General features: G+C 40.5%; 1 protein-coding gene across 2 annotated transcripts; it reads right to left on the reverse strand.

Annotated features, from left to right (window-relative positions):
• GFPT2 (glutamine-fructose-6-phosphate transaminase 2) lies at positions 1–27,222 on the reverse strand. 2 transcript variants are annotated; one of them, XM_040573488.1, is made up of 20 exons: positions 27,067–27,222; positions 20,665–20,841; positions 12,626–12,733; positions 11,871–11,969; positions 11,071–11,196; positions 10,445–10,503; positions 9,787–9,921; positions 8,256–8,317; positions 6,575–6,654; positions 6,140–6,257; positions 5,256–5,419; positions 5,059–5,154; positions 4,857–4,954; positions 4,390–4,510; positions 3,908–4,065; positions 3,657–3,771; positions 2,927–3,054; positions 2,112–2,279; positions 1,545–1,706; positions 1–892 (listed from the first exon to the last, which is right to left on the reverse strand). In XM_040573488.1, the coding sequence occupies exons 2-20, from the start codon at positions 20,696–20,698 to the stop codon at positions 848–850; spliced, it is 2,076 nt and encodes a 691-aa protein (XP_040429422.1). In that variant the 5' UTR covers positions 20,699–20,841; positions 27,067–27,222; the 3' UTR covers positions 1–847. The 2 variants fall into 2 exon arrangements, with proteins under 2 accessions (XP_040429422.1, XP_040429423.1); XM_040573489.1 differs by lacking the exons at positions 20,665–20,841; positions 27,067–27,222 and adding an exon at positions 17,526–17,709.

Here is a 27,222-nt window from a genome sequence, read left to right on the forward strand (position 1 = left end):
TCTATATAATCTTTTCTTTAATCGCATTTTAATTTCATTGTACATACTTCAAACAGAAGTACCATTTGATGAAAGACATCTAAGTTCCCTTATTTTGTTGCACTGTACATGTTAGGCAAGTAAGAGCTGAGGCAGCATACAAAACAAGATGTTGTTCTGGCTTTTCAAATAATTAGTTGAAAGAAACAGGAATTTAAAACATAGCTGGGAATTTACAGCCACAGAAGAGCTTTACAAAAGACTGGTTAAATACAAAACAGTCACAAGGGCAGGGAAGCAGAAGCTGGGAGGGAAGAGGGACAACAAATTTCCAGTTTGAGGCTGAAGTAGGAAAAAACACACTAAAAACTGTACACAAGTAAGTGTGTCAAGATGCTCAGTATTTACGTTCTGAGCATTACCAATGCTACAGATAAGCAACATACTAAAAAAATAACTTAAAAAAGCTATACAATTGTACTTATAAATACTTTAATCTTTAAAACTAGTTAAGTAGTGTAGGCTAAAAAAATGTTCACAGTTACTCTGAAGAGAGCTGTATATATATATATTGCACAGTAGAAAAGTTCATTCAGTATACCATGTGTAAACAATTATTTTTATCTTCTCCTTTGGCAATTTCAGGACTTAAAGGAATATTTGCTGTGAGCAAAAGCACTTGGGTAACAAGGCACATGAAAAGCTTTTAAAGCTGCAAGATAAATCCTTCTGACACTTGCTACTTAGCACTGTCATTCTCTTTCAAAAAACGTGTACCTATCAATTCAGAAAAACACATTTCTACAAGAATAACTCAGAGGTCTGGTGACAAAAAAAAAAAAGAAAAAAGATCAGGTATTCTCTGCTGTTATTCTACAGTAACAGATTTGGCCAAATTTCTTGGAAAATCCACCTAGAAAGAAAAGACAGACTTTCAGTATATGACAGAATAGAAGTGGCATTCTGCATTTGACAGTTCATTCAGTACGCTGGTGTGTGTGTTTGATTTGTTTTAAAGTTTTCCTAAGGAGATTTGCTTTATTCTAGACACATTAACACACACAAGAGACCACAGATCTGCAGACAAAAACTCACTGTTGAATTCACCCTTGCTTCCAAAACCCTCCTAACATACGCACGCTGTTTTTTTGCACAGGGCATCTTTGCACAGAGGTCATCATTATCAAACTGACACACCTAGCCAGAGTCAACAAACTACGCTGTACAAGGCAGTGAACTAAGTTAAAGTGCAATACCATGTTTTAAGATTTAGTTTTCTGAAAAAGTATTATCTGCATTCTTAACTAATCAAGCTAAACAAATGATCTTTACATGTTTTAGAAGGATAACACTAAAAAGAGGCTGAAGAACTGGCTCTCTTTAACCACAGTTCTACTGCTACCACCACACCTCTACAGGCTCTGATAGCGACTGTAACTACTATCGTGTTTTTTTGTTTTGTTTTGTTTTTTAGAAATGCCATATAAACATATATCTCACTTTACACTGGTAGAAGGAAATTCGCAACTGCTCTAACTGGAGGGCTAAATGTAGAAAGCACTTACATCATATCCTCTGAGAACAGCCAGGTGGAATGAAAGCAACTGGAGAGGAATAACACTCAAGACTCCTTGAAGGCAGTCAACTGTATGAGGCAGCTCAATGGTCTTGTAGGCAAATTTTGAGCTTTCTGTGTCTTCTTTAGAACACAGAATGATTGGACGACCCTGAAAATATTTTTACAATGTTAAGCGAAGAGCTGACTTAGAACTCCTTTGCAATATTAGTTCACAACATGCCTGCAGTATGTTTGAAAATGCTAAAGTTGCTAATAAAGATAATGCCAGTCTTGAATAATGGCTTTCATCACCCACTGTTGTGTGAGAATTGAATGTTTTCACCTCTTAACATTATACCCTTGGCTTCAAAACTGAAATACATCCACATGCAGTCAGTTGTCACTACTAGTGTTAATGTTCTATGACAAACTGCAGTGCGTGTATAACACCTTATTTACAACTTTTAATTAGAAAAAAATAAAATCAATACATCTTGCTTCTGAGGCACAGTCAGCAGCAATATAGTGTGCACAGTTTCTTACTCTCTGACATTACATTAGTTAAACAACTTACCTGTCGAGCAGTGACCTGTTGCAGAGCATTCTGGCATTTGGTGAAGCAAGGATCCTTCATTATCACCATGATAACTGGCATTTGTTTATCTATTAGGGCTAGTGGTCCATGTTTCAGCTCACCAGCCAGGATACCTTCAGAGTGCATATATGTAATTTCTTTTATTTTCTTAAATAAAAAAAAAAAGCAAATGCCAAAAAGTTACAAGTAAATCAGATGACAAATAAAAGCTGCAAGAAGCAAAATATCAAAGCTGTACATCTGCCAATTAAATACAGATGTACACCGTCAAGTTGCCATTTTCAAAAAATCAGCCAAAGGCTAGAACAGACAAGCTTATATGCTGGGATTTCTAGCAGGATGCTGGTGGAAATTGAATTTCCCGATGCACATGCATTTTCAGTTAAAGAAATGGAGTAACGAACAGGAACTTTTAAGAGCACAATTTTGCCTAATGCAGTCTACCTTAAACATTTCAAACTTCTGACAGACAAATATGCATCCATTCCACCATGACATTTGAAATATAAGTTAGCAGTTTCCTGCATGAGCATCTTACCTGAACATCAGCCCATTTTGTCTTATGAGAATATTTTCAAACAGGTCAGCATTTTAAACCAAGAAATTGATATTGAACCCAGGTTCACCTTATGTATGCATTCAGTCCAACAGGAGTAAACGTTCAGTTCAACATTACAGATAGCAGTTTTACCGCAGTAGAATTATGCTTTAAAGAAACCTGAGAAATAAACTATTCTGCAGAAGCCACAAAAGCTCATTTTAAGTAGCATGCAGTGATTTTGAGAGGTTCCTACCAGAGCTCCTTCCAGACAAGTGGCATAATTATATCCACGACCCATAACCAGCAGTGATCTTTGTTTGTACAGTTCAAGAGCCAAATCATGAATCTTCTCATCCAAGGACAAGACTTCCTTAATCATCTCTATTGGATCACATAAAAAGGACATATAAAAAGCTCCATCAATTGGAAAAAATATTACTGCCTGGTTTGCTTGCAATATGATACTCTAATCATCTATTATAACAAATATGCTTAACATAATTCAACTGTTAACTACATATCTTTGCAACATCAACTGCAATTTAAATAAACTTTGTCTGGCCTTATTTACAGCAACAAATTTAACGTTTAATTAGTGTCTGCGCATCCCATTCTAAAGGAAGTTGTGAACATACATTTTAAAGTCATCTTGAATTAGTTTTGTCTTTATCTATACCATTTTAAAAGTGAAAGGCTTTACTAATTTTAAATTATCAACTTAAGAGATCAAGGAATATTTCTTAGACAAAACTACCCTATTGCAATTCTGATCATCCTGCCAGGTTTCTTGAAAGGGTATTTGTAAAACTGGCAATAGGTGTAGAACCTAATAGTTCATTTTTCATATATCATCCACCTTTCAGGAAGAAGGGAAGAGTGAGACTTAAACAAGAAAAATATTTTTAAAAGAATTTCTGAGTAGTATTTTACTACCCATTAAACAACATCCCCTATCCCTCCTCATACCCAAAATATCAATATACCTGGCAACGATTTTAGTCCACTAATGATTTCCTGTCTCCTTTTCTGCAAGGAAATTCTGTCTTCAGACATCATGAGGCCAAACATTACAAGAGACACAAATTGGCTGGTATAAGCCTGCAGACAAAACAAAACATTTAGCAGCTAAGTCTGCAGAGTGTTAGCACAATCTCAATTTGAAGTGCTACAATTAAAATTTATATTGGATTACACAGTGGTGAAGTATGGAAGCCGAACACTGAACAGTAATTACCTTTGTGCTTGCCACACCTATTTCAGGTCCTGCATTGATATGTACACCACAGTCAGTCTCCCTGGATATCGAGCTTCCAACTGTGTTTGTGATGCCAACTGTTAGAGCACGACGTTCTTTACAATACCTCAAGGCCATAAGCGTATCTGCAGTTTCACCTGGAAAGCATTTACAAACATTTACATCTTAACTTAAGGTTGACAGAGGGTAGAGACGATTCCAAAGCAGCATAAAATACTACAAAAGTAGTTATACTGTGTTCTAAATAATTGCATCCACACTCACACAATGCAAAAATACATCTGAAAACAATGTTTCAGCACTCGTTCATTGTCTATGTACCTGAATCAAGACTGAAAGAAACTTCATTCGAGACAGATCTGGCCCATTAGCTATCACCCTCCTCTGCAATATTCAGAATTTTTTTTTCCATTTCTCTTTAGTTTGCACTCAGTCAAAGACAAACAGCAGAAGCAGCTCACCTGACTGACTTATAAAAAAGCACACGTCATCTCTGAACACAGGTGTGTTTCTATCCAGGAAGTCACTAGCAAGTTCCACCATCACTGGTAGTTCAGTTAATTCTTCCAATACTTGTCGAGTCTGTATTCAAGCAGCACACAACAACATTTGTCACTATTGCCACCCCTAAAAGTCTTAACATCTCAAGACTGAGAAATAATCTAAATCAATTCTTATTAAAAAAATGATAATTAGAGCCCACCAGAGATTTAAACACTGAGACTAAAAAAGTTAATTTCTAGCATGATAGGTAACAACATTGGAGCTTTAATAAAGAACGTGGCACAGAGAAAAACTAAACGAATGTGTACAACCCTTCATTGAAAGGCAAAGTTTGTACCACAAACAGAAAAGCAGATGAAGAACTGTTGTCTAAAAGCCCCAAAACTAGGAGTTCTATATGCATTTCTGCTAAAGCTGAACATACAGCTACTGCAGCATGGTAACTGGTCCCACAGCCAATAATGATCAGTCTTCGGCATCTTCTGATTTCTTTCAAATGGTCCTTCAGGCCCCCCAGCAGAACTGTAATCAAACAAAAGCAAAAATCAATGATATTATTTCATTTTCTAATTAGTACGTTTAAAATTTGTAGGCTTAGTGGAACTTCAATGCCCGTTTTGAGTTACCTGTGCTGCTCTCGAAATTCACCCTGCCTCTCATAGTGTTGACAACTGATTCTGGTTGTTCAAAGATTTCCTTTTGCATGAACGCACTGAAGTTACCTATGCAGAACAACATTACATGGTCATGCTTATGCACATGGTTTGCTGTTTGAGGTCTATTACAAAGAGAACTTTACTCATTTACTGTTGTTTCAACCCACCCTTCATGATTTGCTGCAATTCCATCTGCAAGGTTTGGATGGCCCTGGAAGGATCATCACTAGCTGAACGCTCGAGACGGTGAATCGAAAGCTTCCCATCAGTTACTGCTGCAATGTCATCATCTTCTAAGAAAATTACTCTGTTGGTATGCTCAATGATAGCACTGTAGAAAACACAGAAGCAAGGCAATCCTGACATTTTAGTTAGAGCTGGTAGCAGCATTCCTCACTGAAATGAAATATGTCCCATCACACTTCCAGACTGACTTCTCTCTTCCTTTTGGACATAACTACAAATAGAGTCATCTTAAAGGAAATGGCTCCATCTGCTGCTCCTCCTGCACTCTCACAGGAACCTGGAGCAGGAGGCTCAGGAACCACAGCATCTCACATCAGCCAATTGGTGCTGATCTGATCTTACTTGTCATGATCTCCAACAGATCCCTGAGGTCATGATCATGCTTCTGCTACGTGTGTATCCAATGCCCACATTCCTGCTAAGTTTGGAACCACACCACTATTTCCTCCTCTGATATCCTAGATAGCTGGATTAAAATGCCAAAACACGGATTAACCTACAGTTTGCCCAAATACTTGGCTGATAGTGGCTATTTGTACCCACCTTCCCTTACTGCACTGGATATATTTCTCAGAGAATGCAAAGAGGTTAGTAATTAGCAGATATTGTACCAGATACTGTAAACAACTCAAACGCTGATGTCAAGATTCCACATTTTTAAACTGTGGGCTTTCTGAAGTAACCTGGATAAGAAGCTATCCCAACAGAACACAACTGTGCAGCAGCATGACAGCATAAGATTCCCAGAACCACCTTGCTTCTAAACAAAAACAGTGATTTGAGAAAAGTTCAAGTACTTTACTACCTTGCATCTGAAGCAAAGAAAAATTCCACTGCCTTATCCCCAACAGCATGAAGGCAGGTAGAGCTGTCCAGTCTTTTCATTCGTGAATTGCACATGTTCTTCACATTCTCAATGTTGCCTATTAAATTAAAGAAGTGAGACACTTTAAATGGAGAACCAGACCTGTTCAAGCTAGACATTACAGACTATACAGGTTAAAGGTATCACTGTTGCACAGTTACACAAATGCTTAAAGGTTTTTTTGGGGAGAGAAGGGATGGGGCACTTTTACATGAACTACACATTCAGTAGTGTAAAAATGGAATACCCTCAGCTAAGAAGCTATTTGGGGCAGCAGCTGGTAGTTTTATAGTACAGAGATTAATCTTGTTTCTAATCAAAAAGTAACAATAACTTTAGCTTTTAAAAATAACGTAATTGGTTTTATCAACTTACATGTTCTATATAGAACAGGAATCTGTTCAGTGGAGAGCTTGTACTTGCTTCTAACCCCAATGAGCAAAGGACTCCCTCTCCTACAAAGAGAAAACACACAAGTTTATACAGAGAAGTCAAAGAGCATCTGTGAAGTTGAAAGACTACGTCCCATTCAGCTTCCTAAATGGAATGATCCTTCTCAACTCTGATTCTAAAAACATTATATGGAAGGAATTATATAAACTTGACTTGTTTCTGTAAGACTCTCCAGATTTTATTATATGGATAAGTGCCATATGCCTATGTGAATCTTTCCCAATGATCTACCACCAGGTAGAGGAAAACATCTATGAACTAGTTGTTTTTCCTCCAGTAATAAGGAAACAGCTTAGCACAGGCACCATTTTGAATACAATTAAAAAAAAAAAAAAAAACACTCACTGACTCTAAATTGAGGCAATTAGCTCTATCACTCTTTACTAATAAAATGCTGTTCCACCCTTTAGTGTTTTAAACTCAGAACTGTCAACCACCACTACTGGATCTCTGAAACTGTGGAATATTAAAGGCAATTTTTTAATTATATGGGTCATGTGCCACATAAAGAGCTTATTAAAAATAAATAAATCTCACAGGAATAAAAGAGTAATACATTCCCTCGACACCTCAGATTACAAGTTTAGCTCTTCTTAATCCCCTCACTCCTGAATACCCAAACCTGAACCACATATAGAATAGTTCAGTTCAGATGTTCTCCAGTTAGAATGATGATACAGCTGTCTTTTTCACAACATTAACAGAGTCCCATTTCAGACCACAGAAGCAATGGGCTTTTAGGTTATAGTATAAAACAGGCTTTATTCCCACTATTACTTCACTTGCTACTTTAGTGTCTTTACATTTCCTGCAAGTTTTTTCCAAGTATAAATAGAACTAGAACTTACAAAGCTCATACATGCTATAAAAACTATAGAATGCTATTTGTATAACCTATCAGTATGATGGGATTTCAGCCAACCTGAACACATGCTCAGTATTTATTCATAGTGAAAGGTGCGTGGTTGGACTTGATGATCTTAAAGGTCTTTTCCAGCCTAAATGATTCTGTGATTCTATGAAAAAACTGTTCCAAACCCTTTCCCTCCCCTTTTTGATAAAGTAGAAATGCTACCATACTCTCTATACAACTTTAGAAACAGAAGATACACTAAGCATTTCCATTGACACACTATAACAGATAAAAGGACAGACTACAGGAATAAGTTTGTCAGTGATAAATTCTTCCGAGAATGTCATTTGGATGACTAAAAGTGTATTTGTGTGAATAGAGAATACATCATCTGGTTACTTTTCACTGTTGTGTTTACATCCTCAAAGTTTGCATCTAATTTAGTAAACAAAAGCAAGTTAAAGATGACAGAATCAACAAAGGCCTCTGCAAATTCTGTGTACAGTCAGTACAGCTCAAATTAAGTTATATTTAACAGCCAGTTGAAGAGAGGCTCAGCAGAGCTTTACTGTGCTTCAGAAAGATTCCACTGACATAGCTATCTACCTTCTGAGATTTAGTTAATCACAATCTTCTAATATTTTTTTAAATAAGATACTGATGTTAAAGATGTTTACTGACGTTTAAAGAGACATTAGCTTTTTTTTATATACCTAAAATGGCATATATTTAAAATGGACTTTTACTAACCTGGTAGCAACAGCTTCACCTGGGTAATGGATACTCTTGAAAACCAATGCAAAAGCACCTTCCTAGAAACCATGGAGACAGAAGAGAAAAAAAAAGTCCTAAACAACTTATCTCAATTAGTTATGCCTCATATAACCGGGGCCCCCTCTTCCTGAGAAGGCTCCAAAGGAAAGCTCTGTAGTACTATCAGCAATCTCTTCCTGAAAGGCAGACTGCACCTTTAAAAGGAATTGGTCGTGAAGCAGAACAAGCTAACATACGCATACAGTGAGTGCAACAGTTGAAAGATCAGGAAGCAAGCACTTAGCCAAGACACTTAGCCTCTTTTTATAAATAAAAACAATGCATTCCCAAGTAGGGGTTAAGAAAATCTCAGAGATGTATAATCAACATGAAGATTGTGTTACAAATTTACTTTTATTAGGAATATGCACACAGGTTTGCCTCCTTGTGCATTTTAAGCTAAGATTTTGAAATTACTACTTCTAGGTTAAGCAGCAAAATCTTATTAGTGCATTTACCCAAACAAAACAACACACAGTTCAAAATCCCCAAATCCACAATGTAAGAACAAGAGCAGGAGCATCCAATGAACTTGTATTAACACAAAACTCACAAGTATTCCAAAAGCAGAAACAAAAGCCCTCCCACCTTGCAAACAGAAAAGAGATGGTAATATTCACTCCCCGTACAGAGGCTCTGGTCTGAGACTACTCTGCACTTGTTCTGTGGCCAGATGAAGCCACCCTTCCCCTCAACTAGGCTGGTGCACCACTATTCCCTCTTGACCCACAAAGGCCTTCCTTTACTTCATGTGTATTCCAGCTCTGCTCTAGGGAGAATACTACAGAGCTGCCTTAGAGAGGAGAAAGGGGAGGTGAAAAGAGTGTAAGAAACTGCAGGAAGGGGAGGAAAAACATCTGCCTGGATATTGGGGAAGGAAACAAAGCAAGCTTTCTCCAAGTTTGCAATGCGTCTGTCAAAGATCTAAGTGTTCACGTACTAAGTAACAGTAGATTCCCACTTCACGGTTTGGGAACCAACTAAGCCACAAATCAGTATAGCTTGTTAGATCTGTTTCCAAACGTGGGAGCCAAAGCATATTATGAAACAAACTTGAATCACAGCACTGTTTTAACATGATCAGAATAGCCTTTGAGAGCACACTGCCCTTCATGAGAGATACCAAGCCCCAGAGGCTCCTACAATATATTTATTTTTTAAACTAAGCTGCTTCATTCAGAAACTCTGATAACCTCGTTCTTAAAAAAAACAAACAACACACACACCAAAACTACCCACCAACTTCTAATGCAATTTAAAATTTTGCATTGAAAAGCTTTTGAAGTTTCCAAAATTTTAATCTAATTTCTTGGTCTATTGAGCATTGTTTAGAAGCCAAAAACTGTTATCTGTAGCACTTTCTAAGGAACCCTACAGAGAATCCAAAGGCATAAATGCAGAATCCTAAGAAACCACATAGTTAGCTTATACTTTAGTATGGGGGAAAAAAAAGGAACTTCCCACTTACCAACTGTTGAATAACTCTTTCTACCAAAGCTGAAAAACTGGTGTCTTCACTCTCTCTGTTGTCATACATGTATTTGATCAATTTGGGGATCGTTTCTGTATCTGTTTCAGATTCGAATTCGTAGCCTTTGCTCTCCTAAGAATATTAAATAGTAAAGTAAAAGGTGTTTTCATCCTCAGGCAAAAAACACTTCATCTGTCTCCCACCAGAAACTGCATGGTAAAACAGATTGCTTGGAGCATTACATTGGACGGGTACATATATATATATATGGAGATATATCTATATATAGATATAGATATCTCACTACGAAGTATAAAAACTTGTCCTGTCATAGGACAACTGTTTCAGAAACACTTTAGTAAGACTTGCTTAGCATCTTTAAGCAATGAGAGACAGGAGGAAGCCCACTCCACATGCACTCTCTACCAGTTTGAGCACAATGCTACTCTACTCAAAGTACTTTGCATTTAGGATTACAAGAGCATATTGCTCTTTGCCAACTCCTGAGTATCTTTCTTAGGCAGATTCCTTTACACTACTATTTTACAGCTGACATACGAAATTTGAATTCAGGTTCTAACAGTCCTGAAAGACCTAACATCACACAGTGGAGTATTTAGTTTCTAGTTTAAAAATGAAGTTGCCACAGACTCACCAAAAATTTTCTCAGGTCCTTGTAATTTGTGATGATTCCATTATGGATAACAACAAATTCTAAAAGGAAAAAAAAATAGACATACATAAGTAACATATTAAAATTAAGATATCTAACCAGAACATAAAATTAGAGAAAATGGCTTATAAGTACACTAGAAACCACCTGATACAGCTTTCAGACCTACAGTTTATCTTAACATTCACAACAGAAAGCAGAAGATTGCGAATTTTGAAGGCATACAAAGGTAGAATACACCCGGTAGAACAGCACCAAGACATACCTCAAGAGAGGTAACAAAATGAAATCTCCTCTTCCCAGCCCAGACAATATTGATGTACTTAGATTTTTGGAATCTCGATTTTTAAAATAAAAATGTCGTCCTTTGACTAATTTGCATCCATTTTCAGAGAACAGACCTCATGAGTCTTTTACAGTGCTACATTAGCCTCAGAAGAGGCTGTTTTATTGTAAATGTCTCTAACCTAAGCAGAATGGTAACAACTTAGCCCTAGTATACAACATAGATAACCTCTCTTCTTACTTGCATTCGGGTATATGTTGTACTGTGGGGATTCAACTGTTCCAAATTCATACCGTTCCAAAGTGCTGTGGAAAATACATACCATTCCCTTTATCTGATCTCTGAGGGTGACTGTTTATTGCACTTGGTACTCCATGGGTCGCCCAGCGAGTATGAGCAATTCCAAAATGTGTTTCAAAATCTGCTTTGGAATCCAAGCCATCTTGTTCTATAGACAAGAAATTCAAAAAATAGTAATATTTAAAGTTGAGCGAATCTCCCTCTCACACTCACACACATGCACAAAATTAGTAAAACTCTAAGAGAATTCTTGCAGCAAACATCTAAGTTATCTTCTGGCTTCCTTTAAAACCATTTGCTTACTTGACACTACACTTCAGACAGTTCAAGTGACTGATTAAAACTTTGTTTGCCAAGACTCAAGCATTCTCAGCCAATACCAACAACTAGGCCAACAGACCACATTACTACAAATTATAATATAAACTTACTAAAATACAACTTCAGTTCTTCACAGATGGAAGCACTGCATAAAGCAGATTGTGATGACAGCCAGCTGCTTAAGTGCTCATAAATTCTGTCAGAGTCCATGTTCTGACATTTTAGCTACCAAACACAGAAATCATCTGAGTAAATCACCAATGGAGCCCAGGTCTTTAACACAAACAACCAAATGAGGGGGGAAGTAGACTGATAATTTCACAGCACCATACCTGAAGACCAAGCTTGCTTTTTAAGTGCAGAACTGGGGAGCATAAATTATTTAACTGCAGTTATTTCTGCAATAAAACCGTAACTGCAAATTTCATGGTCTTTCTGCTGAGATGCAGATATTAGCTGACTGGGTGGCCAAAGTAAAGGGGTGTTTTTTAAGACACGTACTGTACAACTCTTCTTCCAGGGCCTTTACTTTTCCTCTTTTCTTGACCAGTTTGATGAACCTTTCTTTATCTTCATTATTATTTCCATCAATTGCCACTCCTGCAATACAGGACCCAGTCACAAGTGTTAATTAAAGCATGACATACATCAGCTAAAAACGGCTGAGAAAATACAGACAATCATATACAGATGCAACTGTTATTTGAAAGTTATCCTTCAAAGAGATGTACTTGAAATCTGTCACTAGACCCGTGTATGTTCAAATGACATTATTTGATTTCAAATCACTATTCAAATCAAACTAGATTAATGACTATCCACTGCATAAATGAAAAAAAAAAATACAAGACGGTTAACTCACATTTTGCTTGGAGACACACTGACATATTTTGCCTGGTGAAATTAGCAAGCTCAAAATATAAGTTCAAGCTCCCTCATCTTTTCACTAGGACTTACATACACACACAAAAATTGAGGCACAAACTACATGACCCTGCAACGTAATTCTTCTTCCTCACACCCTGTTTACTTTGCTTATGTGTACTAAAATTCAATCACCATCTGATTACAGAGCTGCACACCCAATTTGAAGTCCTGAAGAAAGCTGAAAGAAGCAGATCCAAGAATCAAGGTAATTAGTACTGATCTTTCAAATTGAAGGATAAAAAAGAAAAATTCAAGATGAAGAAGCTGAAAGTCGCGTAAGGAACATAAGTTGCTATTGGTTGCTAAAATTAATTTGTTAATTTAGATACCTGCAGAGTCATATCCTCTGTATTCCAATCTCTGTAATCCTTTTATCAGGGTTTCAAATATTTCCTTTCGAGTCCGAGGTACTCTGTAGTTCAGATAAGCAAAAATTCCTGTTTAAAGAGAAAAAGGGAAGGGGGAAAAAAGAAGCCTCATTTTTTTGTTAGTTTGTATCCCTTCAAACTCAATTTAAACTCTTTACTTACCAGCATCACAGAGAGGTCCGAGGAGGATGCCACCTCCCATTTTGTACAAATCTTGCTAATGGGTTTTTAAGTTGAAAGAGCTCAAATACAATAAACGAATCAGGACCATCATGTTGATCAAGCAAACACAAGCTTTCCTGGCTGGTTTCACTCGTCTCATATTACCCACCAAGAGTTAAACAGTTGAGAGAGCTTTAAAAAAATCTACTTTTAATGAAAACCACAGCTGAAAATGGAAACATTATGATCTATTTCATATCCCAATCTAAAACTAGACTTTTAAAGAAGGAATATATTCACCAGTTCTAACACAAGGAGACTTTTGTAATCAAAGTCACGGCCCCAAATACCCATGGGTAGGTACTAGGCACAACATCTATTTTTGAAAGGCTCCAGCCTAATCTGGCATACAACAGTCACTTCAGCAGGAACAGAATACAGAAGCCAATATAAAGAAAGGGCAGAAGTCAAAAGGATAGGACAACAAAGGAGAGAAACAGAAGACACAGAACAGGCTCACCCAAAAACCAAGCATTCACCCTTCGCGCTGCCTCAACACAATGCTGCCTGCCAAACCCAATGCAGAGACATAAGATCCCTTTGCTTGCCCCACATTACTCAGGGTCAGCTTTTACAGAGGCATCACAGGAAAGGCACGAACTTGCTCCTTGCCTACTTGGCAAACAGAAAGCCTGAAAGAGTCTGCAAGTCTGATCTCTCTTCTCTTCAATAAGCTAGTCATCAACCAAGAAGTGGCTTTTTGAGTTTTTGGCCTGTTTCCCCTCCCTTCACACTTTTTTTTTTTTCTTCTTGGAAGGCAAGAGTACACAAGCATTTTTCTTAAATGGAGTTTGGGGGATGATGTTGTATCTTTAGAAAAGGTTTAATAAAAAAGGGTCACCTTCAAGGGAAAACACAATCATTTCTTTCTTCTGCCTACTATGCTTCCTTGGGACTTGGGCATCTATAAGGACGAATTAGACCCTGTTATTAACTCCTGTAAATCTGTATCCCAGTAAACCAGACAAGTCTAACTGCACTGTTTCAAGGATTTCTCCAAGCAGCAAGTGAGGACTGGAAACTGTTTGCAAAAGGCAGACTTGAAGAGCTCAACAGATAAGCAGTTCAGACAAGCGTTTTAAATAGAAAAAGCCTTTGTTTGAAATTCAACACCCTTTTCCCCCTCAATTAAAGCTTTTGAACTGTAAATGGTTGTAGTGAAGAAGCTGTTATAACGATACACCAGTAAATCGTGCTTATAAATATTGCCATGGGTTTGGTACTCCCCGGTTTTAAGCCATTAATACTGCTGATCTGACAGTGAGCCTAAGAGACTATTCCACTGGTCTCTGGATTTATCTTGGAAGAATTAAAGGCTGGTAAATGCTTTTCTGCTAAGGAAGTGAGATTTACGAGGAGCTTCGCCTAATTATTTCTGGAGTGTCCAACATTAATGGAGATATTAAGACAATAGTTGCATTTAAAGAGGTACTTGGGAATTCGAACAGCTAAATACTGTTCTTCATGGACACTTTGAAAAATAATGCCTCCAGTTATATAAAGCCACCTTAGACTGAGAGCTTGTTGATCATTTTTCCAGACAGACATTTACCGTTCTCTGGCACTAACCACAAACCTCAAGTGCAGCATTCTTCAATATAAATTTCTCAACATCATTCCAAAACATTGCTACACACCTCATTTCAGACCCAGCTATACTTTCTAGGCCAGATTTCACAATGTATTTAAGATGCATCAGGCTTGTGTGTTCCATGTGGCATCTCTGACTACACAGAGCTCCAGGAAAAACCTTCCTTCGGGACTGTCCTCACAATACTACCAGTGTGCTGGAATTGTTAAAAGGATCCCTGTTTCTAGGGAACTGTAGCTGTGCTTCCACACACGTGAATTAGGAGACTCAGAAGTCACCAGCGGCTGTTACAGTGAAAGCAATAGCTGGAGCCTGACTTCTTAAGAAATGCATTACAAACTCTTCCAGTCAAAGGAAATAAATCTTGCTCTCAGCACCTTTTCTCCAGTACTGCTCTGTTTCATGATTTTCCCGCTTGCGTATTTTCTTCCCTACTCAGTCATCATTTTGACTAGATTTAAAGCACATTGCTCAACTCACAGAGAAACAACATTTGATAAAAGCTTCTCATGGCTTCCTTCCTTCTGGAAGCAAATAAGTGCGACTGAATCTTAGCTGAATCATATTCATGATAACAGAGGTTTGTGATGTATGTAAGTTCCTTTATAACTGCCTCCCCAAGCTATTGGATGCCATTTACCAGAGCTTGCTTCTCTCCTCCTCAGTAAAGGCTCAAGTACTCATTTGGCTTACCTTCAGAATCAGACACTTAAAGCAGGGTTGTTAAAACACTAGTATAGACAGCTTTAAACCAGTACGGACACTGAAAGCAAGGCTCTCCCTTGACATGTGTATTAAGACTTCAAAGTTTCCCCTTCCCCTTTTAGTATTGCAAGCCAAGTGTCACAAAGAGCGGAAAAATGTTCACTGAGTATTTTTGTGAGAAAATTCTACAAGAACACATGCAATTGCAAGATTTCGCCAAAATCAAGAAGGGGGCAGCCTATACTTGAAGTTTGAGTAAAATTAATTTATTTTTTTAAATAAAAGGGTGCTTCTATCGGAGTAAGCACATTGTTGATGCCAGAAACTTACTTCTGAGAAACTCCCAGACACAACCTCATATGCTGATGAAACAACGTTTCTTTTAAAATAGGTAATCCAGTTTTAAGAATAAAAATACTTCACCCATTTGTTTAAACTCTGTACAGTTTTGCTGTACTGTCTTTGTATATACGAGTGTGATAACATCTCAACTTTATTGCCTAAAGAGCATGCATATGTCAGCACCTAATGACCTATGTATTTTCAAAACAGTGAAGAGTAGTTTTAGATCTTCATGTGCTACCTGAAGTCAGAGAAAACACAGGACATATTCCTTAAGTGTGAAAACTGAAACTTGGAAAGACATTAAAAAAATGTTTAAAACTGCTAATTGCAACCTCAAAAACTCCTGCACTTCATACATCATGGCAGGGGTCGCTGGAACTAGATGATCTTTAAATGTCCCTTACAACTCAAACTATTTTATGATTGTATATTCAGCATAGGAAGGGAAATATGGGACAACTTTCGTGTTAACAGACACCACATTAAATTGGCTCAGATTTCAGAGTTTGGGAAACAGACCAGCAATTCCCCAAGACTTTTTTTTTTTTTGCCCTCGGTAACATTTTAGTCCTAACTTTCTTGTAACATTTACCCATTTTGCTATTGCTGAAGGTGGTGGATCTCCAACCATTGACAGGAACAAACTAACGCTACTCTCACTGTGCTTTATGAATTACTGCCCTCTGCCATTTCATACTGAGTCAGTAACTCCACCCCAAGCTAGCTGTTTCACCAAACTCATTCACCAGCGCTGACACCCTCGTTTCCCAATCAATATACAGCTCAGATGTGCCAAACTTTTGATATTGTCATTACGTATCTCACTGTTTAACACTTGCAACCAGTACCTTTGGTTTGCCTAGGCACTGAGCCAAGTCTCTCACCTGAGGGGGTTTTGTGTGAGGCACTGGGTTTGTTCTGGTGATAGCGACAGGAGAGTCACGTAGGCGCTCAAACAGAACCATCTCCTGTTTCCATTCAAGTGAAAGAGGCTTGCTAGACAGCCTGCTCTTTTTGAGGTTACAATAAAAAAGGATGTGGAGGCAGGGAAAAGATAGTTAGCTCAGAACGTGCATTTTTGGGAGCGGTAACTCAACTTTTTTTTTCAGTCGTGATCTCACAAAGAAGGTTTTGTCTGTGACTGCTAAAAAGTACAAGGGGAGATTTTTCTCCTTTCAACCAAAATATCCTCCCCGACCTCAGAGGAAGTTTCAGTGAAGGAACAGGTAAAGTTTAATACAATTTCACAGAATATATTGCATTAGCAGCCTTTGAATGCATACTTTTTCACCTCGCCCAAAGCATCTCTTAAACAACCGCACACGTGATGCGGGCGTTATCTCCACTATCTCGTCTTTACGAGATAAAGGAAGGTGAATAAACTCATCCGCGAGGAACTAAGCTCCTTCACAGCCTTTGTTTGAAAACCACAAACTGTCCCTACCACCGCCGTCGGGCCGTGAGTCACGGCCGAGCCGCAGCCCCGGGCTGGCAAGGGCAGAGGCACAGCGCCCAGGGCTCTGCACCAGCCCCGGCGGCGATGAACCGAGGGGAGGCACCGGGGCCGGTGGCGAAGGCAACAACGTGGCCGGGACCCCCCCCGGGAATAGGCAAGGAGCCGCTGCTGACCCAGAGACCGCGGGACACAGCCGTAGGCAGCAAGGCAGGCTGCCTGCCCTCGGAGAAGCGAGGAAGCGCCACCTTTACCTGCCGTTACCGCTCAGCCCCTTCCCCCCGACTTCCCCCCCACACACAAAATGGACGCAGAGGGGCCGGTTCCCGAACAAAGCCGCCGCCGCCGTCGTCGTCTCACACCCCGCGGCTCCGGCTGTCCCTGCACGGCACAAAGCAGCTCTTATCCCGACAGAAATCGCGACCTGCCCCGGGGACAACCCGCTTTGCCCGAGCGACCCCCGCCGCGGCCGGAGAGAGGCCGCCGGCTCCGTCCCCGTCCCGCCCGGAGGACGGGGGCTGCCCGGGGCCGGCCCCGTCACTCACCGCACATGGTGGCTGCTTACGACCCGTCCCGCTACCAGCAAAGGCGACCTCGCTGGGGGACTGCCGCCGCCCCCGTTCTTATAGCGCGGCCGGGCCGGGCCGGCCCCTGCCTCCCTGCTCATTGGGCGGGGAGCGGACGCTGGGGCCGCTCCGCCCGGGGCCCCCAGCGGGTGGGTGCACGGCGAGGGCAGAGCCCTGCCGCGGCCCTTCGCGTCCTGCCCCCAGCACGGCCCCGCCCGTCTCCCCCCTGCCGGGGGCCAGAGGGTCTCGCCCGGGCTGCTGAGGGCTGGGGGAGCGGCGGGGAGCCTGGGGGTGTGCACACGGAGGAGGCCGGGCAGCAGCGCGGCGGTCCGTCCTGTCAGCGCAAGAGACCGGGGAGCTCCTCTCGCGGCTTGGCAGTTGGGGGTGTCCCCTACTATCGAGTCTTTTCGGTTAAAAACACACACACTGACCAGCACATGCAGGAGTGAAAGCACCTGTGTTAGTGCTCAGTCGAGCAAGGGCCAAAGGCCAGGGCCATCAGCCTCCACCAGCCACTGAGGATTCCCAGCAGCAGTTGACCAAACTCCCAGCCGGTCTGCATAGCCCTCTTGCAGTCGCTCTCCTCCCTTTACTTTGTGAGAAAAACACTACAGACTGGCTAAAGGGCCTCCAGCCACTTCTGTCCTGGGTTGTGCACTCTTTTGGGATGGATGTGGGGGGCGTGTGAAAGGCCCATAGGGCCAGGCCGGCCAGCACCGCTCACAGGCACCTCGGTGCAGACGTGACCCACACAGCAGGCTCAAGCTTTGCCTTCTTCTGGAGAAACTTGTGACCTCTTATCGCAGGAAGCCTCTTCCGAGCAAAGGAATGGGAGCGATGACTGACAGAGCGAGTGCCTCAAAGTGTGTTGCTGGGGAAAATGCAGCACTTTTGCTCACAAAAGTAGCTCAAGCAGCTGTCAAAACAAACATGACTTTTTAAACTACATAGTTTTGTGATGTTTCAGTCTGATCACAATAAGAAAAGGAAAAGAGAAAGTACCACAAAAATACTTCACAGAGATAACCCTAGCTACACCTTACATAGTTACCGAAACTCAAGTGCAAGGCATCCTATTTAAAATAGAAAGTAAGGGCTCATCTTATCTTGTAACCTCTTTGGTAGTTCATTTTTTACTTAAAGGAGTGATTCCTTCAAACTCTGTTACTTTTGTTGTTGATGCTAAGATTGAATGAAGAATAAAGATTGAAGCCTCAACATTTCAACTCACAAAAAAGCAGGTACTTTTCTTAAAGTAGCACAGGAGTTTACAAGGAAATCACACCTCATTTTTAAGGCGAGATTTAAAATATTTTGAAGTCATAAAAATAAAAAAAAAAGGTCTATTGTGGGAAATTGGTTTAAATTAGTTTATGAGAAAGAATACATGCATTTTTACTGCCTGTACGGAACAGCTATGCACACCATACTCAGTACAAACCAGTTTTGTTTTCTTCTCCTCACTCCCCCAGAATAAAACCAAATGGGCACATGATTTGTCACTCCGGTAGTCCCAGCTCTGTCACCAACTTGCTGTGTGACATCAGACAAGTCATTTTGACACTCCATTCCAGTTTATCTTGTCTGTTTGGATTAACTTCCTCCTCCTCTGAAACAGTCTCTGATCTTGCATTTTCTCCCAAACCCAGCCCAAATTGAGTGGGAAGTTCATAGTCTCAGCAATTCTTGTTAAATTATCTTGTTATTTGTATTAAATTATATACAATAAATATAACATCTTTTTTACTCTCTATACAACATGAATTTTAGTAATTTGTTAGCTTTTGATTATTTTTTTAAACAATCATACCAAACTAATGATCTTATCTAAGATAACCAGCACAAAGGCAAGGAAACAGCCAAATACAGATGTGCAATAGTTGAAGATTTCACTACTTTCAGCTGGGCCCCCTCCCAGTCTTCTCAAGGTTACCTACCTCCTTCGTAACTCCAGCCCATTATTGCCAGCCCATCTGCTCCTCAGCCTCTAGTGTATTATTTTAAACTACCCTTCGTCTCAGTTTGTTACTGTTCGCAGCCTGGTGTGTCAGCAAGCTGGGAAGGGACAGACCCCTCTCCTGCTGGTACTGGAGGTAACTAGCCAGCAGTGCAGACAGTGGGAAAGAAGCACTTTTTTTTTTTTAATATCACCACAATTAGTAATTGCCAAAGATTACAAGCCAGAGCCCAAAATTTCACTCATGCAAAACATTTCATCTTTCTGTGTGATATTCCCATGAACAAAGCCAAACAAAAAGAGATTCAACTGAGCGTATGAATTGCATTAATTAGTGATTAATGCATCACTTTGATAACTTATCAGTCAACACTTCCCAGACTCATCTAATGCTTTTCCACGATTTTCTTGGAAGTGTATTAAAGAATACACTGGAAGAAATGTGACAAATATTAGGAAAATTTTAGGAGAAGCAGTTATGCAATAGAACAGGCTGCAAAGCTGGTTTATGGCCCTTTCACTGGTGACAGAACTAGACTTGACACTGCCCTGTGAAGCATCACTGAAGTGAGTGATCTGGATATGATGCAGAGGACGGTGGGTGAGCAAATGGAAGTCCTTTACAAACTCTGTGGCTGTAGCTGGGTTATAAAACTCTAACTACCCTTTTTGCTGGTTGAATGGTGACTGATTTCTGAGAACTAATAACCTGTAGCTAGATTCACACTGAAATACACAGCAAAAGTTCTTATATCAATGATGACAATTCAATGAAAAAAAGAAACTGGAGAAAAGGAACACTGATAAGGATTCCTTCAAATCTTGCTTCAAAATGTTAAAATTAAGAGAACAAAAGCAGCCATTGTACACTGCAGGTCATCATCTTCCTCAGCTACGCTCCTGCACCTTCTGCATTTTTTATATATTATTCTCAGTAAAAATATTTAAAACATTGAAAAAAAGTTGAGCACTCCCATTGCACATTACTAAAACTGAAGTGGTGGCAATGGAGCTATTTCCTACCAAGGCCCTCAGGAATATTTGGGCTGCCGGCTCAATCTGGATTTCCTTTTGATAACAGAGTGACTGCTGTTTAACCTAGAGTCATTACTTTTAAGCTGAGATCCACCAACAGAGGGAAAAAAAGGGAAAGAGGCTGACCTTGCTGGCACTTGTAGAAAGCTGGGCTGTACATGGCATAGTGCCCATGTGCGTCAGGACAGGACACAGCTGAGTACGAAGGGATGGCCGCCCTCTGCCTCCATCTCAGCTCCACAGCGAGTTTTGAAGATAATCAGCAAGTGCCTTTGAAGTGAAAACAGCAACACCTTTCTTCTGCTGAGAAGTTCAAAGGAAAGGAAAAGATGTTTGTTATATTGATGTTCTCTCAGCAGAGGTGTCAACTAACAATTCACCTGGGATTTGTGTAGGAATAGGGACTTGGTATTTTCAGTTTAAGAGTCCATAATAGTGATTAACAGCTTTGGAGCTCTTTGAGAACAGGGGAGAACTAATCAGCATTCATCCCTGTCAAACATCTGGCTTTGAAACAGTAGAAATTGTGTGTTAGGAGGAGTTATGGGTAAATGCAAATCAACATCATACCTATGACTGAGAATTAAGTAACCAGGATTCAACTCAGTGACAGCTTTTCACCAGAATTGCCATGATGAGCATATGTAATGTAAAGCCAACCAGGCTAATTAACTACATTTGCAATACTTTAAAAAACACAAAGGCGCATTTAATAATCCTTCATTTAAAGCATTGTTTTAAACAGCATTAAGCATTTTCCTGAGTTTTGATGTAAATTGCTCATAACAGGAGCTGCAAATAAGTTAATGGGAAATGACAGGGAGAGAAAAAGTGTTTGGAAAAATCTATAGATTTTTCAAGAAAGCTAGCTTTTGGTACAGGATTCTTTTTCTCAGCCCATTGTGTGGTCTTTAGGTCAAGAGTAAGAAATGCTGGCAGAGCACTACAGATATCCTTATAACCCCCAACCCCAAATTTCTGGGTATCAGAACTATCCACTCAGTATTTTTCATAAATACAGGATTCCCACAGATTATGTGGGATTGGAGGGAGCAGAGTTAGCTTTTCTCAATAGCTGGCGGAACCATGCCAATGTTAGAAATCAGCAAGCTTAAATCCCAAAGATTAAAAAAGGCATTAGAAGTAATCCTTAACTCTATCCACTATACACCAATTTATGGCTCAGGGCTTCACTTAAAGTGTTTGAACAAGGAATCGGAAAGGTACCACAGTCACTGCACAGGGCTGGTACAGCTAAGTCACACCACCATGTCCTGATTCTCCACCGGAGGAAAGCCTCGGGCTCCTTGCCCAGCTCCTGCAGAGCCCTCCTTGCAACAGCCACGCTGCAGCAACGCAGCACTTCCCAACTAGCACAGGCTCACTCGACACCACAGAGCAGGGTGAAGTGCAACTTTTGCACTGCTCTGGTTAATTTTTGCTTCTAAACATATGAACCTGGCTTGCTACTTTGGTAAGAATAATTTCATTCCATTCTCCTCCCGATTTGTTTTCTCAGCTTTAATACTTCAAGGATTTAAACTGGCCTTTGAAAGGAACACCTTTGAAGCTAGAAAATAGTTTTGCTGCTGGCTGCCCTCTGGTTTGCCCTTTAGACAGTTCTCTGGCAAGAAGCTTCTGATTTTGCAAATCAAAACCTGCTGTTCTCCAGAACACATACCAACACTCTCCGCAAGGCAAGGCAAGGGGAGGCTAAATAGAAGTCCAATTTTCTCCACCCTCTCACCCCCCAACATTGCTTCTTCCACCACTGACTGGCAGGAAACTGCTACGGGAGCAACCGGAAGGAGCTGGAGGGGAGCAAGGTGCTGGGAGCATGAATTGCTTTTGCAAAGCTCCAAATGCCAAGGTGCGAGGATGTCTTGCACCTTCCTGAAACATCTGATAGAGATTACAGTCAGAGATGAGACAGAGGCTGGAAATCCATATGTCCCCATTGGATTTCAGTATAAGAAAGTGCACTTGAGAAATAAAGGGATAAATAAGGAAATTTCTTCTGAAACCAAGAGCCTGGGTGCATAAAGCTTGATGCCTCCACCCAGACACCAAACCTCTCAAACTTAAACTCAGAGCAACCATAGTTTTCATTGATCCTCCCACCACCTGACCATCTCCCTACCACCAAGAAGCATTCATTTCCTTAGACTGCCAGTCAGCGCCCCCTCTATGCCTCTGTTTTTAGAGTTGTAGAGCTTTCAGATCTGCCATGATCTACCAGTAGTCAAAATCAGGTTTGGGCACATTTGTATTGGTTTTCATTGCACAGGGGAGACTGAGAGAAACTTTTCTATCACCATTCACATACACAAACCGTTCAAGTCTTGTGCAGTTCCTCTGTACCAGGGATCAGGAAGTACCAGAAGTAATGCAGAACATCGAGTTGTTCACTGCATACATAGCATTGGTACAGGACACAGTGAGAGAGACTGCTGAGGGGAAATTACAGGTTGATAAATTAATAGATACAGATTGCTCTACAACTAGCACGCAGGATGTTAACCTTAAATTAGCACAAAACAGAGGCAAAGTTTTGCAGTGACACAGCAGCTCCCCTGTAGCTTCATCTGGAGTGCACGTCCCACACCAAGCTACCACCCCTTGGCTAGGCTCATGTTCATCTATAAATCTGTCCCTCGCCAACTTCTACAGCAAATTACACAGCTAACCAACTGTTACAATGAAGTTATGAGTTACACTGCTTTACTGCCAGAAGAAAAAAAAAGCCACTCTATTTTCTTTTCATTCCCTGTAACTCCCTTAATGAAAAAATAAAAAATAAAAAAAATCTCTCCTCTAAGCAGAGGATCTTTGTGTTATAATAAAATTAAAAGTTTCCTTTTGGGTTCGCTCAGACTCCTGCTACTCCTAATAGCTCCAATTCCTAAACTGATTTAGACTCTTGTGTTTAGGGTATACCACAAGATGCACAAAAGGATGGCATCCCTTGGGGGCTGTTTGTGCTGTAGAACTGCGAAGTTGCCTCCAGCAACCAAATCTGCCTGTGGCATTGTAGTCGGGCTATGAATATTTTGGTGTGAACATACTAGATGAGGTAAGTTATAGGTTTCCTGAAAGCAGAAAATTCAGTTTTGAAGCAAACTATTGTCCTCAATTCACCCCATCACTGTATCTAGGTAAGGAGGAGATAAGGTGATGCTTTTTCTCTCCCAGATTTTTTTTTTTCCCCCAGAACATTTTTTTGATTGTAAAAGAAGTATTGCCACTTAACTGTACTTCTTTGACTTACATGCTGAAACCAAGCACAAACATTATAAAAATGCTTCCTCCTGCTTCTGCAATTCAAAGAGGAAAAAAATATTAAGGCACTACAACCTGGCCAAAATTTGGAGAAGAATTTGTGGGGGAGTGTAGAGGAATGGGAGTAGGCAGTTGCCAGAAAATCAAAGAGGAATAGATATTTATGTTATCCATATTTTACTTGCTTCTTAAAAGGAAATATTTTTAGTCTTAAATATTCTCCCCAGTTATAACATTTAATTTCAGATCAAATCCAAAACCCTTTTTTTTAAAAAACAAAAAAAAAAGCTGTACACGTTGTCAGCAAATTCACTTTTCAATTCAATTGACCAAAACTGGCTGACCAACTTGAAACCAAAAGAGCTGAGGCCCGTATTTGTACAGCTGCGTGCACCAGCCTCTCCTCCACCCCCTGTAGATATCCCTGCAGGACACCACCTCTACACCAAGGCTGTTACCACCAGGTCCTGCAGCAGGCAGGCAGGCAGGTCACAGGTCTCCTTGGCTTTACAGGCTATGGAAGTCCTGCCCATGCTTTCGAGGGAAGTGGTGCTAAAGCCTTCAAGCCACAGAGGTGTTTAAACCGGTGCTTGTACAGTTCCACACATAGCATTGCCATAGCCTAAGGGAGCAACTGAATGCAATATACTCAGTTTGGGTTGAGAGCTTGGCTTCAGTCATGTTGTTATAATATAGTTTCTTAAACCAAATTTAGTCAAACACAGATAGGTGTCGAATTAAAGATTTGAAGTGGCCAACATTTAACCAGAATGTGTATTTATAAATCTCCATTTTTCATGCCAGGTGAATTACTTCTAAGCAACCTAAATGAATGCAGTTCTAACTTACTTGGTTCTACTAAAAACATCATACACTCAGGAGGAATTTTCCATTAAGGAATAATTCTATTTTATATCACCTGTCTTCTGAATTAATTGACAACAGAAAGCACTAAAATAAGGCAGAAAGGACAGTTTCAGTCTGTCTGTGACCTGCAGCTGGAGTTGGAATGAGAATTTCAGTGCTGGGAACCGAAGGTAATGCTCTGTAGGAAGACTGTCAGTTCACATGGAAGCAAGCCTGAAACCCCTGGTGCTAAGGACCAGAAATTTGCTACTTCACTTTTGCAGTGATTTCCATGAAGTGTCACTTGATTATTTTTTTTTAATGAGTCATCCTAAGGAAATCCCAGATAAGAATCTCTGCCTTTTCCAAGAAATGGAAGATTATCATCTGCCATAACTACACACTCTGGTTTACTGAAAAATAATCCATTTTCATTTTTTTCCAAGTCACATTGTTTACTGGCTGTCTTGGAGCAAGGAGCATAGATGTGAAGTGGTAACAAGCCACAGCACCTTCTGTATGTTACCGATTAGCAATGGCTAACACTGAGGCGTTAGTCCTCAGCTCCAGTCCAGCTGGCAAGTCATTGCCCTGTCCAGATGAGTGCATAGCTTCCTTATGACATGACTTCTGCTTCAAGGGTGCTATGACACATTGAAACTGCTCCCCCCACGTCTGCATAGGAGGATAAAACCTAACATCCTGGAAATCCAGGAGGACCGAGAAGCAGGAAATTTTTTTTTTCTTTCAAGCAACACTCCCCCAGTTCCAAAGAAGTTTACCCAACCCTTTTTAAAGTCCCAGGCAATGTCGCTCTGTTAGCCAGTATTTGCATAAGGCTTAAAGGCTTGCCCAGACTGTAGGTGCCTCTAAAAGCACCGCACCATTCACAAGCCATGCAGCTTCTGGAAGCTCACATTGAAACACCCCCTGCAGCAGAACCGCAGCACGTGCTGAAGGATTTTAGTAGGAGAGGTTTTGTGTGCACAGTTTTTCGTCTCTACTTTGTCTTTACTTATTGAGAAGAAAGCTCTCCAACTCATTGCTTGTTACTATTTTGCTTGTCAAAGCTGCTGGCCCCAGACCAAAGCCCAGCTTCTCCAGCAGCTCAGGATCAGGGGAGTGTAACAGGATAGGAGAGTACCTTCGGGAACAGGAATATTTGTTGTTGAAGAGTGCTGGGAAATAACACGATGAGAGGAAAGGTGGCTCCTGGGGCAGGCTCAGGGCACAGACCTCAAGGAAAACATCAGCGGAGGTCTAGAAATGGGATACCAGGAGTTGGGATGATGCTGTTGCCTCCCCAGATAGGGGAACTGGAGCAGTACATCTAGCAAGCTTTGCTCCTGTCTCAAGTCAGGATATCACTGGTTAACATTCACTGTGCAGTTTTTATTTCTGTATGGGATTCCTGTGTGTTTTTTGGTAGAAGAAAGAGATCCTTGTAAGGAATGCTACACAGTCCAAACCCTTCAAGGAATAAATTAACATCATTTCTTCTGCCTCCTCCCCTTTCCTTCAAAAGGTTAGCATAAAAACAGTCTTTACTATCAAGTACCTTGTTGGTGTTCTACAAATAAACCTGAATTCCAGAGAAGTTCTTAAGAGTTCCTCTTCTCAGTATTTTTTTTTCCTCAGAGATAAAACAAATGAGGTAAAAGAAACTCTTAAGTATTTGATTTTTCTGTCCAGTCATTTTTTTTTTTTTTGGTCAAAGAGGGCAAAGAAACTCTTTCATGCTGCTTGCTATGAATTTTCAGCTCTGTTTGCTTTGAGTTCTTGTAGCTAAGCCAAGGAATTAGAAAAAAAGAGTCTGAAAATTTCCACTAATGAATTCCAGACTTCTGGACTGCAAAGCCATCTGCTTTCTCCCAAGCCATGTTGTCAACAACTGAGCACAGCTGTATGAAGGACAACAAAACATTATAGTTACTTGTGTTTCTACACCCCTAAGTTTGCAAGTTTACTGAAGTAAAAAGCAGTAGTAGAAATCAAACTGGTAGGTTTTGTGCAGTGTTTTTTATAGCTACATTTATCTCTGCAAAAGCTGGAAGTATTATTGTGATCCCACTGGGCAGACATGTAACGTGGTCCATCTTCACTGTTTTTTGCATTAACGCTGCAAGCTAATGGATGAATACTTTTGCCCATCTCTGCAGCTATCAGTGACATCCACCTACAAGTCTGCTACCACTGTGACCATACAGTGTAAGGGTAATAGCTTGGTTTGCTCCCCTGAACATGCTGCTGATGCCCTGCAGTACCCTCTGCAAGAACATCAGCCATCATCCCCCAGCACACCCATTCAATACAAAGAACTCAGAGCACTACCACTAAACTCTTTCCTATTTTGAAAGAATAGTATAGGATCTTTAGTGACTTTGAGAAAATTCTATGCCTTACCTGCAGACAGCAGCTCTAGGTGCCTGCTCACATGCTGGGTTGTTGTTTCAAGGCAAGGGCATCATCACTGAGATACAACAGCAAAGGCACAAGCCTGAACCCCTCTGTTCTCGGTATCCTGCAGCTGCCACAAACCCCACCAGGCAGCTCATTCTT

This window comes from Cygnus olor, chromosome 14 (assembly GCF_009769625.2).
Source record: "Cygnus olor isolate bCygOlo1 chromosome 14, bCygOlo1.pri.v2, whole genome shotgun sequence".
In the NCBI taxonomy this organism is placed as follows: Eukaryota; Metazoa; Chordata; class Aves; order Anseriformes; family Anatidae; genus Cygnus; species Cygnus olor.

What these genes read in the sequence shown, in the direction of transcription:
- GFPT2 (XM_040573488.1), bottom strand. Translation starts at nt 20,698, where the DNA reads ATGTACAGCCCAGCTTTCTACAAGTGCCAGCAAG. An exon ending in TTTCTACAAGTGCCAGCAAG is followed by an intron (nt 12,734 to 20,664) that starts GTCAGCCTCTTT and finishes CTCTTTAAACAG; the next exon opens with GAATTTTTGCTTATCTGAAC. An exon ending in CCTGGAAGAAGAGTTGTACA is followed by an intron (nt 11,197 to 11,870) that starts GTACGTGTCTTA and finishes TCTTGTCTATAG; the next exon opens with AACAAGATGGCTTGGATTCC.